General features: G+C 46.4%; 1 protein-coding gene across 1 annotated transcript in view; it reads right to left on the reverse strand.

Annotated features, from left to right (window-relative positions):
- The window catches only part of LOC143284606 (ecdysone-induced protein 78C-like), a 125757-nt gene that overhangs the window by 74636 nt on the left and 36121 nt on the right, over positions 1–15000 (reverse strand). The window contains exon 2 of the mRNA XM_076591438.1: positions 7964–8095. Within this exon, the coding sequence (XP_076447553.1) occupies positions 7964–8074 (111 nt within the window). The 5' untranslated portion in view covers positions 8075–8095. The remainder of the gene's footprint in view (positions 1–7963; positions 8096–15000) is intronic.

Raw genomic sequence — 15000 nt, forward strand, 5'->3', positions numbered from 1 at the left:
CCGTACTGAGTGAGTTAAAACATGCTGACCAACCAACAATGCCCTCCCCTGCCGGAAGTACTGCTAATGAGGACTAGACGGCTGACCACCAAGACCGAAGACTGACCGAACATCAGGGCAGATGTTCATTACTGGTCCCACAGCTTGGCTCGCCTCTCTCCTGCCGCACTCACCCCTGGGCGCTCATGAACTGAACTGATACAACTGTCAACCGTCAACCGTCTTGACCGTTCCCACCTCTCTCTTCTCTGTGTGTGTGTGTGTGTGTGTGTGTGTGTGTGTGTGTGTGTTATATTATACAGTAGTTTCAGTTTCAGTAGCTCAAGGAGGCGTCACTGCGTTCGGACAAATAAATATATACGCTACACCACATCTGCCAAGCAGATGCCTGACCTGCAGCGTAACCCAACGCGCTTAGTCAGGCCTTGAAAAAAAAGTGAATAAATAATAGATTTAAATTATTAAAAAAAAAATATATATATATATATATATATATATATATATATATATATATATATATATATATATAAAGAAAAAAAACTACTACCACTACTAATAATATGTATGAGGCGGAAAAACTTGATGAAGTCAACTATAAGCGTACAAGACAAGACTATAACGTGTACAAAATGTACAAGACAAAAACTGTAACACGTACAAAATGAACAAGACAAGGGCTATAACGTGTACAAAATGAACAAGACAAGGCTATAAAGTGTACAAAATGTACAAGACAAGGCTATAACGTGTACAAAATGTACAAGACAAGGCTATAACGTGTACAAAATGTACAAGACAAAGACAAAGGCTGTAACGTGTACAAAATGTTCAAGACAATGCCATAACGTGTACAAAATGTACAAGACAAAGGCTGGAACGTGTACAAAATGTTCAAGACAAGGCGATAACGTGTACAAAATGTACAAGACAAAGGCTGGAACGTGTACAAAATGTTCAAGACAAGGATGTAACGTGTACAAAATGTACAAGACAAAGGCTATAATGTGTACAAAATGTTCAAGACAAGGCTATAAATAGTACAAAATATACAAGACAAGGTTGCAACAACGAGAACTTCCAGAATTCCCCCAAGCCGCTGCCTCAACAATTTCGTGTGATTGTGAAAAACAATCACATGCACTCAACTAGCACCAGTGACACGCACTGATAAAGCCAAAAGGATGACAAACCCACTCTGCCTTTTTGACGTTGACATATGCTCGTGCACGCACTCACTCACTCACTCACTAAGACAGACATGTCTTGAGTTGTTGGGGAAGGGTGGCAGGGTGGGGGTGGTGATGGGGGTGAAAATCAGCCTGCAGACTGAAGGACCGGAAGAGAGGAGAATTCAGGATGGGTGTGGTGGGGGGGGGGGGGGGGGGGGGGTTTGGGGGAGATGGTTGTGGACTGAAAAACATTCCCCTTCGCTTCTTCACCCTCCCCCCCCCCCCCCAACCCCCCTTCCTTTCCCTAATCCTCTTGTTCTTACACTAATCCACACTTCAACATCTTTCTCCAATCCTCTCTATCTTCTCTGTTCTCACACTAATCTACACTACAACATCTTTCCCCAATCCTCTCTATCTTCTCTGTTCTCACACTAATCCACACTACACCATCTTTCCCCAATCCTCTCTATCTTCTCTGTTCTCACACTAATCTACACTACACCATCTTTCTCCAATCCCCCCTATCTTCTCTGTTCTCACACTAATCTACACTACAACATCTTCTCTGTTCTCACACTAATCTACACTACAACATCTTCTCTGTTCTCACACTAATCTACACTACAACATCTTCTCTGTTCTCACACTAATCTACACTACAACATCTTCTCTGTTCTCACACTAATCCACACTACAACATCTTCTCTGTTCTCACACTAATCCACACTACAACATCTTTCTCCAATCCTCTCTATCTTCTCTGTTCTCACACTAATCCACACTACAACATCTTCTCTATTCTCACACTAATCTACACTACAACATCTTCTCTATTCTCACACTAATCTACACTACACCATCTTCCTCCAATCCTCTCTATCTTATCTCGTCACACTAATCTACATTTCAACATCTTTCCCCAATCCTCTCTATCTTCTCTGTTCTCACACTAATCTACACTACAACATCTTTCCCCAATCCTCTCTATCTTATCTTGTTGTCACATTAATCTACACTACAACATCTTTCCCCAATCCTCTCTATCTTATCTTGTTCTCACACTAATCCACACTTCAACATCTTTCTCCGATCCTCTCTATCTTCTCTGTTCTCACACTAATCCACACTTCAACATCTTTCTCCGATCCTCTCTATCTTCTCTGTTCTCACACTAATCCACACTTCAACATCTTTCTCCAATCCTCTCTATCTTCTCTGTTCTCACACTAATCTACACTACAACATCTTTCCCCAACCCTCTCTATCTTCTCTGTTCTCACACTAATCCACACTACAACATCTTCTCTGTTCTCACACTAATCCACACTACAACATCTTCTCTGTTCTCACACTAATCCACGCTACAACATCTTTCTCCAATCCTCTCTATCTTCTCTGTTCTCACACTAATCTACACTACAACATCTTTCTCCAATCCTCTCTATCTTCTCTGTTCTCACACTAATCTACACTACAACATCTTTCTCCAATCCTCTCTATCTTCTCTGTTCTCACACTAATCTACACTACAACATCTTTCTCCAATCCTCCCTATCTTCTCTGTTCTCACACTAATCTACACTACACCATCTTTCTCCAATCCTCTCTATCTTCTCTGTTCTCACACTAATCTACACTACAACATCTTTCTCCAATCCTCTCTATCTTCTCTGTTCTCACACTAATCTACACTACAACATCTTTCTCCAATCCCCCCTATCTTCTCTGTTCTCACACTAATCTACACTACAACATCTTTCTCCAATCCTCTCTATCTTCTCTGTTCTCACACTAATCTACACTACACCATCTTTCCCCAATCCTCTCTATCTTATCTTGTCACACTAATCTACACTAAACATCTTTCCCCAATCCTCTCTATCTTCTCTGTTCTCACACTAATCTACACTAAACATCTTTCTCCAATCCTCTCTATCTTATCTTGTCACACTAATCTACATTTCAACATCTTTCTCCAATCCTCTCTATCTTCTCTGTTCTCACACTAATCTACACTACAACATCTTCTCTGTTCTCACACTAATCTACACTAAACATCTTCTCTGTTCTCACACTAATCTACACTAAACATCTTTCCCCAATCCTCTCTATCTTCTCTGTTCTCACACTAATCCACACTACAACATCTTTCTCCAATCCTCTCTATCTTGCTGTCACACTAATCCACACTACAACATCTTTCTCCAATCCTCTCTATCTTGCTGTCACACTAATCCACACTACAACATCTTTCTCCAATCCTCTCTATCTTATCTTGTCACACTAATCCACACTACAACATCTTTCTCCAATCCTCTCTATCTTATCTTGTCACACTAATCCACACTACAGCAGAAGTCCACGTATGGAGTGCATACACCAATAGGTCGTCTAAGACCATTACCCTTCCTTTAAAAGAAGCTTCGAACAAAAACAAAAATACAAAACAAAAAACAAAAAAACAACAACGAAGGGACACCTTCCCACCATCTCCACCCCCCCCCCCTCTCTCTCTCCCTCTTTGACTTTTTTTCCCCTTCAGAACACTCTCTTCTCCCTCTCTCTCCTCCCTACACACCCCTCTCTGTTTTCTTCTCTCTCCCTTCCTTCAGCCCCACCCCATTCTCCCCTCTCTCTCTCCCTTCCTTCAGCCCCACCCCATTCTCCCCTCTCTCTCCCTTCCTTCAGCCCCACCCCATTCTCCCCTCTCTCTCTCCCTTCCTTGGGCCCCACCCCATTCTCCCCTCTCTCTCCCTTCCTTCAGCCCCACCCCATTCTCCCCTCTCTCTCCCTTCCTTCAGCCCCACCCTATTCTCCCCTCTCTCTCTCCCTTCCTTCAGCCCCACCCCATTCTCCCCTCTCTCTCCCTTCCTTCAGCCCCACCCCATTCTCCCCTCTCTCTCCCTTCCTTCAGCCCCACCCCATTCTCCCCTCTCTCTCACTTCCTTCAGCCCCACCCCATTCTCCCCATTCTCTCACTTCCTTCAGCCCCACCCCATTCTCCCCTCTCTCTCCCTTCTTTCAGCCCCACCCCATTCTCCCCTCTCTCTCCCTTCCTTCAGCCCCACCCCATTCTCCCCTCTCTCTCCCTTCCTTCCTTCAGCCCCACCCCATTCTCCCCTCTCTCTCCCTTCCTTCAGCCCCACCCCATTCTCCCCTCTCTCTCCCTCCCTTCAGCCCCACCCCATTCTCCCCTCTCTCTCTCTTCCTTCAGCCCCACCCCATTCTCCCCTCTCTCTCCCTTCCTTCAGCCCCACCCCATTCTCCCCTCTCTCTCCCTTCCTTCCTTCAGCCCCACCCCATTCTCCCCTCTCTCTCCCTTCCTTCCTTCAGCCCCACCCCATTCTCCCCTCTCTCTCCCTTCCTTCAGCCCCACCCCATTCTCCCCTCTCTCTCCCTTCCTTCAGCCCCACCCCATTCTCCCCTCAGCCCCACCCCATTCTCCCCTCTCTCTCCCTTCCTTCAGCCCCACCCCATTCTCCCCTCAGCCCCACCCCATTCTCCCCTCTCTCTCCCTTCCTTCAGCCCCACCCCATTCTCCCCTCTCTCTCCCTTCCTTCAGTGAGGGGGCGGTTTAATGCTCTTTCAAGGAAGCTGTTTGAAGGTCAGCCGTCAGGATCACTGTTTGCCCTCATCGTGGTGTCAGCACCATCACTTTCAGTTTCTCTTTCTTTCCTTTCTTCCTTCCCCAAGTTCTTATTTCGTTGCTGTCTTTTTTTTCTTTCTTTCTTTCTTTCTTTCTTTCTTTCCTTCCCTGCTTCATTGCTTTCTTTCTTATTCTTTCTTGTCTTTCTTTCGTCTTCAACATCATGATCACACAGCAAAACAAACGGCGACAATTAGGCGCTACAAAGTAACTGCTGACATGTCGCCGATAAGCTCAATTTTCGCCGATTGGCTACAAATCGACGGTTAACAGAGCTCAGCCAAACTGTCGCCGGCGACAAATCAGCGAAGGCGACAATTCAGCGGTTAACACATGCTCGCTACTTGGGACGGCGAAGACGAGGGTGAAGAGGAAGCTACTGCGCACACCATCTGTTGAATATACTACAGGTGTTGACTTTGAAGTCCGTGAATACCAAAGCATTAACCGGAGTTCATAACCTTTCGCTTACACCCCCTGCTCGTACCATATCTCCTTTCTTTGCTACAAACACATCAGCCTCCTGCTCCTCACCGATGAAAAACAAATGACGTCCCAACAGTCTTTCTATATTCACTGTTTTTCATTCCTGTGCTGTAGCAGAGTAGCGGCGTTTCTACACTGAGCAGCAACATAATATCAGTGTCTGTCATATTTCACCTTGTCCATGAAACGGAGACTCCAGACTCTCTCCACCCTCGCCAGCTGCAGACATCGTTAACCTATTTCTGCGCGCGCACCCCCCCCCCCCCCCCTACCCCCCACCCACCCCCACCCCCACCCCGACACAAACACAAACACACAGCACCTCATTCCCCCATCTCTAACCCTCCGACCACTCTTCCCCTTTCTCAAACCCACCCACCCACCACCTGATGTTTTTCTTGTTCCTCTTTCGGACTCTATTAGGTGGGGGGGGGGGGGGGAGACAGACAGAGACAGACAGACAGAGAAGGTTGGGGGAGGGAGGGGGTAAAGAGTTGGGGGAGGGAGGGGAGGGATGCTAGGGGAGGGGGTAGGAAGGGGTGGGTGGTGCTGCGCGTACTGATGAAATCAAAGCATGTTTGTTGGAGAGAGAGAGACAGACAGACAGACAGAGACAGAGAGACAGGGAGAGAGACACAGAGAGAGACATTGAGAGACAGAGACAGAGAGAGAAGAAGAATATGGTCAACGAATTATACACAGTAACTGACCGTTTCTAGTTTTCTGTATTTTTAAGACTCTCAATAAGTTTTCTTCTTCGTTCGTGGGCTGCTACTCCCACGTTCACTCGTATGTACACGAGTGGGCTTTCACGTGTACGCCATGTAGGCAGCCATACTCCGTTTTCGGGGGTTTAATACGTTTTAAGATAAAGAGAGAGAGGGGAAAAATGGGGGCGGGGGGGGGGGGGGGAGTTCAACGGATTCATACAATCACTGACTGTTTCTATAAGGTTTCTCTATTTCGCAGGACTTTTTTCAGACTTTTGAATACATTGACCGTACTACTACTACTACCAGCAAAGCCAGCCCGGTCAAGCAGCCAGCCAGCCCTGTGGAAGAGTTTCAGTTTCAGTAGCTCAAGGAGGCGTCACTGCGTTCGGACAAATCCATATATACGCTACACCACATCTGCCAAGCAGATGCCTGACCAGCAGCGTAACCCAACGCGCTTAGTCAGGCCTTGAAAAAAAAAAGGGGGGTGAATAAATAATAGATAAGCTTACATAAATAGATAAATAAATAAATAAATAAATAATAATAATAAAAAGGTAGCAGTAATAATAATAATAATAAAATAATAACAATAAATAAATAAATAAGACAACAATGATGATCCTGTGGATGAGAGACGCACTGCACACACGTTCAGCCTCTCCTCACAAACACACGCCCACTACTGACCGCCACCCAACACAACCCACCGACTCTCTCCCCCTTCCTTCTATTCCTTCACTCTGTCTGGCTGCCAGGTCGCGATGTTACGTATGTCATGAATGTGGAGGGCCTTACTACACTCTCTCTCTGTCTCTGTCTATCTCTCTCCAACAAACTTGCTTTGATTTCAGCAGTACGTGCACGACCCCCCCACCCCTTCCTACCCCCCCCCCCCCCCTCCCCTTGCATCCCTCCCCAAACCCTTTACCCAGACAGAGAGTAAATTATCTGTTCTCCATCTACTGCTCTCCAGACCCCAGCACCGGACAAGTGGACTTTAAGGGTGAAAGGCAACGGGTCGTTATCTCAACTAAAGATAGGCTGCAGGCTTGTTTTGACAGCGTTTCACTTTGCACTTTTCCCATTTAGATTTTGCGCTCCATTAGGGAGTCTGGCTCTCAACAACAACAGAAACCAACAACAACAAAAGTGGAGATTTTTCCGATCTCCCAGATCAACTGATGTGCGTAACTACTAGAGCCCGAGCCCCCGTCAGGTGTATAATATATGCATGCAGATCATATACGCACGTTGAAGATCCCTTAATCCATGCCAGCCTTCGGTGGGTTACGGAAACAAGAATTTACCCAGTATGCACCCTCCCACCTTCCAGTCCGAAAACAAGAGTATGATTGCCAATATGGCGGGTATGAAAACGACCACACCACTCGTGTACATACCAGTGAGCGTGGGAGTCGTAACCCACGGAAGACCACCACAAAGAAGAATAACAACAAGAACAAGAAGGAAAGAAGAACAAGAAGGAGAATCTTGAACAATAACCAGAAGGAAAGAATCAGAATAAGAAGAACAAGAACAAGAACAAGGAAAGAAGCAGAAGAGGACACAAGAACAAGAAGAACAAGGAAAGAACAAGAACAACAAGAACAAGGAAAGAACAAGAACAACAAGAACAAGGAAAGAAGCAGAACAACAAGAACAACAAGAACAAGAACAAGGAAAGAATCAGAATAAGAACAACAAGAACAAGGAAAGAACAAGAACAAGAACAACAAGAACAAGGAAAGAACAAGAACAAGGAAAGAACAAGAACAAGAAGAACAAGAACAAGGAAAGAATCAGAATAAGAAGAAGGAAAAAGCAGAACAAGCAGAACACGAAGAAGAAGCAGAAGCTCCCCTATCTTGACAATGACCACAAGAACGGCAGCAGCACGCAGAGATGTACTAAACGTACATCTAAGGTGTTGTGTGCGTACTGACCTTGCAGCCCTCGCAGGAGTTGACGCCATAGTGGAAGCCGGAGGACTCATCCCCACACACCGTGCACAGCGCCTTGCCTCCAGACTTGCCGCTCATCTGGGGCGGCTTCATGGACCTGTCCACCTCACCCCACTGGAACATCACCAAACATCAACATTTATACAGCCCTCAGTCATCACAATCACGTCACTGGAACATCACCACACACACATCAACATGTATACAGCCCTCAGTCATCACAATCACGTCACTGGAACATCACCACACACATCAACATGTATACAGCCCTCAGTCATCACAATCACGTCACTGGAACATCACCACACACATCAACATGTATACAGCCCTCAGTCATCACAATCACCCCACTGGAACATCACCACCACACATCAACATGTATACAGCCCTCAGTCATCACAATCACGTCACTGGAACATCACCACCACACATCAACATGTATACAGCCCTCAGTCATCACAATCACGTCATTGGAACATCACCACACACATCAACATGTATACAGCCCTCAGTCATCACAATCACGTCACTGGAACATCACCACACACATCAACATGTATACAGCCCTCAGTCATCACAATCACGTCACTGGAACATCACCACACACATCAACATGTATACAGCCCTCAGTCATCACAATCACGTCACTGGAACATCACCACACACATCAACATGTATACAGCCCTCAGTCATCACAATCACGTCACTGGAACATCACCACACACATCAACATGTATACAGCCCTCAGTCATCACAATCACGTCACTGGAACATCACCACACACACATCAACATGTATACAGCCCTCAGTCATCACAATCATCCCACTGGAACATCACCACACATCAACATGTATACAGCCCTAAGTCATCACAATCACGTCACTGGAACATCACCACCACACATCAACATGTATACAGCCCTCAGTCATCACAATCACCCCACTGGAACATCACCACCACACATCAACATGTATACAGCCCTCAGTCATCACAATCACGTCACTGGAACATCACCACACACATCAACATGTATACAGCCCTCAGTCATCACAATCACGTCACTGGAACATCACCACACACATCAACATGTATACAGCCCTCAGTCATCACAATCACAAAGAGAACGCAAGGATTTTATTGTAAATACCATACGACCCGTAACAACTGTTTGTGCTGACAACGTTAGAGTGAACCGTTGTTGTAATATACTATCAACATAATCAACAATGTCAAATAAACATTCAAAAGAAAAGTCAAGTAAAGGGAAAAGGCATTGACGACGTCGGTTACACACACACACACACACACACACACACACACACACACACACACACACACACACACACACCAGACACAGACACAGAGAGACGCGGATGCACTGAAAGCTCGAACGCACAAAATCATTTCAAAAATCTTTAACTTCGTGTGAAACAAATTATACAACCTGCTCCCCTACCCACCTCCACGCCCCACTCCAAAAACAAATCAAGATAATGAAAAAGACTTTTTATTTATTGAATCAATAAGATGCTGGGGTCGTGTCGCCCCCAGCCATAGACACTAGAATTCCCATGGGGTATTAGTATCTATGACCCAGCCTTTATCTTGGCTCCAAGTGCCCCCCCCCCCCCCCCCCCCCACTTACCTTCGCGTACGAGTACCCGTTAATTAAGTGCGCAAACTGCCACGAGTTCTTTTTCTTACATGGTTCTCTCTCTCTCTCTCTCTCTCTCTCTCTCCTCCCTACCTACCTATCTGTGTGTGTGTGTGTGTGTGTGTGTGTGTGTGTGTGTGTGTGTGTGTGTCCCGTGTATGTGTGTGTGTGTGTGTGTGTGTCCCGTGTGTGTGTGTGTGTGTGTGTGTCCCGTGTGTGTGTGTGTGTGTGTGTGTGTGTGTGTGTGTGTGTGTGTGTGTGGCCCGTGTGTGTGTGTGTGTGTGTGTGTGTGTGTGTGTGTGTGTGTGTGTGTTCGTTCGTTCGTTCTTTAGTTTAACGTCTTTTCACTATAAGTGATGTTAGACGATATTAGTATCTATGACCCAGCCTTTATCTTGGCTCCAAGTGCCCCCCCCCCCCCCCCCCCCCCCCAACCCCACCCCCACTTACCCTCGCGTACGAGTACCCGTTAAGTGCGCAAACTGCCACGAGTTCTTTTTCTTACATGGTTGTCTGTGTGTGTGTGTGTGTGTGTGTGTGTGTGTGTGCGTGTGTGTGTGTGTCCCAATCTCTCTCTCTCACTCTCGAACTAAATGGTTCCATTATCAGAGTTTTTAGTTTGGGAGAAACTTTCATCTTGTTCCGCACAAACAGCTGGTGTCGATACTGGCAGCAGCGTCAAGGCCGGGCTTCTAGATCTTCGGCTGGGAGAAAGAGCGGGCGAGAAAGCGAGCTAACGGGAGAGGGGTGGAGTATACTACATGTGTGTGTGTGTGTGTGTGTGTGTGTGAGTGAGACACAGAGAGAGACAGCCTGTGTGTGTGCGCGCGCAAGCACGCGTACGTTCGCGCGTGCGTTTTCTGCATGCATGTGTGTGTGTAATTGTGAAGACCATCGACCTACATGCCCATCCACATGGAGAGAGAGAGAGAGAGAGAGAGAGAGAGAGACTCTCCGAAACACATACAAACACACACACACACAATGGGGGGGTGGGGGGTGGGGGTAGAAACGCACTTTACCTTCCCCGTCTCTACCACTTTCTCTCATCCCTCCCTCCTCCACTTTCTAGCCCTCCCCCCCCCCCCCACCTCCCCTCCCACCATCCTGAACAGTACTCACACTCTAAGCTGTGTGCTCCAAGACATGCTGTCTCATGGATCACGTGTGCTCCAACTGGTAAGCTCAGTTGGCAGGTATAGTAAGTACGTAATGGTGGAGCGCCCAACTCGCTTTCAAAACGAGTCTCTTTTTCTACTGTACTTTTTCGTGGACACCCAAATTTCAAAAACTGGCATTTCGGCTGCTGCCCCAGGATGCATACCGTGGTATCCATTTCCAGGTGTTAGTGCATCAAAAGACAAAACTACTTTTTCTTTTTTCCTTAATGTCCGAATCATGGTGGACACCAAAATAAAATTCAAAACTGGCATTCCCGCTACTGCCCATGGATGCATACCGTGGTGTTGCTTTTGGGGGGTTTTATCTATAGACAGACAAAATACGTGTTGGTATATGACACGCATATATGCAACTTCGCAACTGCAGATAAGGTTTCTGTACCATGTACAACACAACACGCCTGCTATTACAGATCATCATAATTAACAACAACAACAAAAAATCTCCAACACCTCCACATTACAGCACGTGTGTGTGTGTGTGTGTGTGTGTGTGTGTGTGTGCGCGCGCGCGCGCGTTGATAAATGAGGGGTGAGGTGGGATGTGGGAGGTGTGTGAATTACGAGTGACGGCACACTGTGTACTCCAAGGTTGTGCAACAAGTCAATCGGATTGACCATTTGCACTGCCTGTCAATGCCCCCCCCCTCTCTCTCTCTCTCTCTCTTACACTCTCTCTCTCTCTCTCTCTCCAAGCCACCTGTCACCCTCTCTTATTGAACAACCAATCACAGAGCCATGGGTGACAAATCAGTCAGCCTGTCTTCCTTCCCTCTGACTGAGTCACACCTGACCACCCCACCAACATTCCCCTTTCTCCCTCACACATACACACGCGCGCGCACGCACACACAACACGCGCACACGCACGCAAGCACACACTCTCTCTCCCTCTCACACACACAAAAAAAACACAAAAAATACACAAACACTCTCTCACTCTCTCTCTCTCTCACACACACACACACACACACACACACACACACACACACACGCACGCACACACACACACACACACACACTCTCATTCATACACACACACTCCCTCTCTCACCCACACAAACGCTCTCTCTCTCTGTCTCTCTCTCTCTCTCTCTCATACACACACTCTTTCTTTCTCTCTGTCACACACATAAACAAACACTCTCTCTCTCTCTCTCTCATACACACACTCTTTCTTTCTCTCTGTCACACACATAAACAAACACTCTCTCTCTCTCTCTCTCACTCTCGAACTAAATGGTTCCATTATCAGAGTTTTTAGTTTGGGAGAAACTTTCATCTTGTTCCGCACAAACAGCTGGTGTCGATACTGGCAGCAGCGTCAAGGCCGGGCTTCTAGATCTTCGGCTGGGAGAAAGAGCGGGCGAGAAAGCGAGCTAACGGGAGAGGGGTGGAGTATACTACATGTGTGTGTGTGTGTGTGTGTGTGTGTGAGTGAGACACAGAGAGAGACAGCCTGTGTGTGTGCGCGCGCAAGCACGCGTACGTTCGCGCGTGCGTTTTCTGCATGCATGTGTGTGTGTAATTGTGAAGACCATCGACCTACATACCCATCCACATGGAGAGAGAGAGAGAGAGAGAGAGAGAGAGACTCTCCGAAACACACACAAACACACACACACAATGGGGGGGGGGGGGTAGAAACGCACTTTACCTTCCCCGTCTCTACCACTTTCTCTCATCCCTCCCTCCTCCACTTTCTAGCCCTCCCCCCCCCTCCCTCCTCCCCTCCCACCATCCTGAACAGTACTCACACTCTAAGCTGTGTGCTCCAAGACATGCTTTCTCATGGATCACGTGTGCTCCAACTGGTAAGCTCAGTTGGCAGGTATAGTAAGTACGTAATGGTGGAGCGCCCAACTCGCTTTCAAAACGAGTCTCTTTTTCTACTGTTCTTTTTCGTGGACACCCCAAATTTCAAAAACTGGCATTTCGGCTGCTGGCCCAGGATGCATACCGTGGTATCCATTTCCAGGTGTTAGTGCATCAAAAGACGAAACTACTTTTTTCTTTTTTCCTTAATGTCCGAATCATGGTGGACACCAAAATAAAATTCAAAACTGGCATTCCCGCTACTGCCCATGGATGCATACCGTGGTGTTGCTTTTGGGGGGGTTTTATCTATAGACAGACAAAATACGTGTTGGTATATGACACGCATATATGCAACTTCGCAACTGCAGATAAGGTTTCTGTACCATGTACAACACAACACGCCTGCTATTACAGATCATCATAATTTAAAAAAAAAAAAAAAAAAATCTCCAACACCTCAACATTACAGCACGCGTGTGTGTGTGTGTGTGTGTGTGTGCGCGCGCGCGCGCGTTGATAAATGAGGGGTGAGGTGGGATGTGGGAGGTGTGTGAATTACGAGTGACGGCACACTGTGTACTCCAAGGTTGTGCAACAAGTCAATCGAATTGACCATTTGCACTGCCTGTCAATGCCCCCCCCCCCTCTCTCTCTCTCTCTTACACACACACTCTCTCTCTCTCTCCAAGCCACCTGTCACCCTCTCTTATTGAACAACCAATCACAGAGCCATGGGTGACAAATCAGTCAGCCTGTCTTCCTTCCCTCTGACTGAGTCACACCTGACCACGCCACCAACATTCCCCTTTCTCCCTCACACATACACACGCGCGCGCACGCACACACAACACGCGCACACGCACGCAAGCACACACTCTCTCTCCCTCTCACACACACAAAAAAAACACAAAAAATACACAAACACTCTCTCACTCTCTCTCTCTCTCACACACACACACACACACACACACACACACACGCACGCACACACACACACACACACACACTCTCATTCATACACACACACTCCCTCTCTCACCCACACAAACGCTCTCTCTCTCTGTCTCTCTCTCTCTCTCTCTCATACACACACTCTTTCTTTCTCTCTGTCACACACATAAACAAACACTCTCTCTCTCTCTCTCTCATACACACACTCTTTCTTTCTCTCTGTCACACACATAAACAAACACTCTCTCTCTCTCTCTCTCTCTCTCTCTCTCTCTCATACACACACTCTTTCTTTCTGTCTCTCTCTCTCTCTCACACACACACACACACACACACACTCTCTCTCTCTCTCTCTCTCTCTCTCACCTATCAATCACCCCTGTACCATAACATCCAGCCCTACCGGTCTCCACAGGGCTGAACTGTTGTCAACAGGACGGAGGATGTAATCAGCAAATTTACATAACTGCTCCACGCCAGGATCGACCCTCGTCCCTCTCTGGGGGGCCAGCTTATGTAACAACCACCACTGGACTTGTTGATCGACTTCACCTGGGCTGCCTTCTTCACCCCCGCCCCCCCCCCCCCCCCCCCCCCTCTCTCTCTCTCGCGCGCGCGCATGTACTTTAAGCTAATGTCAAAGTGTCAAGGTGTCGCTTATCTCTCATCTGTTTATTTGGTTTAAATTCTGTTTTTCCTCTCTGTTCCATTTTTAGGTTTTGCACCATTTTGTTCTGATTACTACCTACTGTGTCACTAGAAACACTTTCAATGTTGAGTGTTCAGTGATCTCTCTCCAAGAGTGATAGACTGTAGGTGGCAAGAGTGGGAAAGCCATAATAATAATAATATCCAATCAAGAGAAAGGTTTTAGTATGTATAGAAATTCAAAATCATACATGTTTAATGATACAGTGAAGAGATACCTTTTTGTGTCACAGGAAGAGACGCCTGTGGTGCACTCTCACCAGATTCAGGTTTGGTGTTTCTGATATAAAGTACACCACAGGTATCGTTACAAAACACACACACACAAACCGTGAACAATTCAGAACTATCATGCCCTCTGTGCAAGGGAATCCAGAGAGGATGAAGTTCATTTTGTTGTGAAATGTCCTGCCCTAACAGACCTTCGTGTTAAAATTATCCCGAAGAAATATCATACATTTTATATATATATATATATATATATATATATATCGTGTGTTCGTCGTCAGTTTAACGTCTTTCCACTTGAAGCGATATTAGACGACAAAAAAATAAAATAAAATAAAATAATAATAATAATAAAAATAAATTTAAAAAAAAAAATATATATATATATATCCATGTCTGTTTCGATTATGTCTGCTGATGTCATCGACTGATAATGAAACTATGCGCAGTGTAGCTTTGTATAAATTTATTCAGAGCA

Source organism: Babylonia areolata, chromosome 8 (genome assembly GCF_041734735.1).
Source record: "Babylonia areolata isolate BAREFJ2019XMU chromosome 8, ASM4173473v1, whole genome shotgun sequence".
In the NCBI taxonomy this organism is placed as follows: domain Eukaryota; kingdom Metazoa; phylum Mollusca; class Gastropoda; order Neogastropoda; family Buccinidae; genus Babylonia; species Babylonia areolata.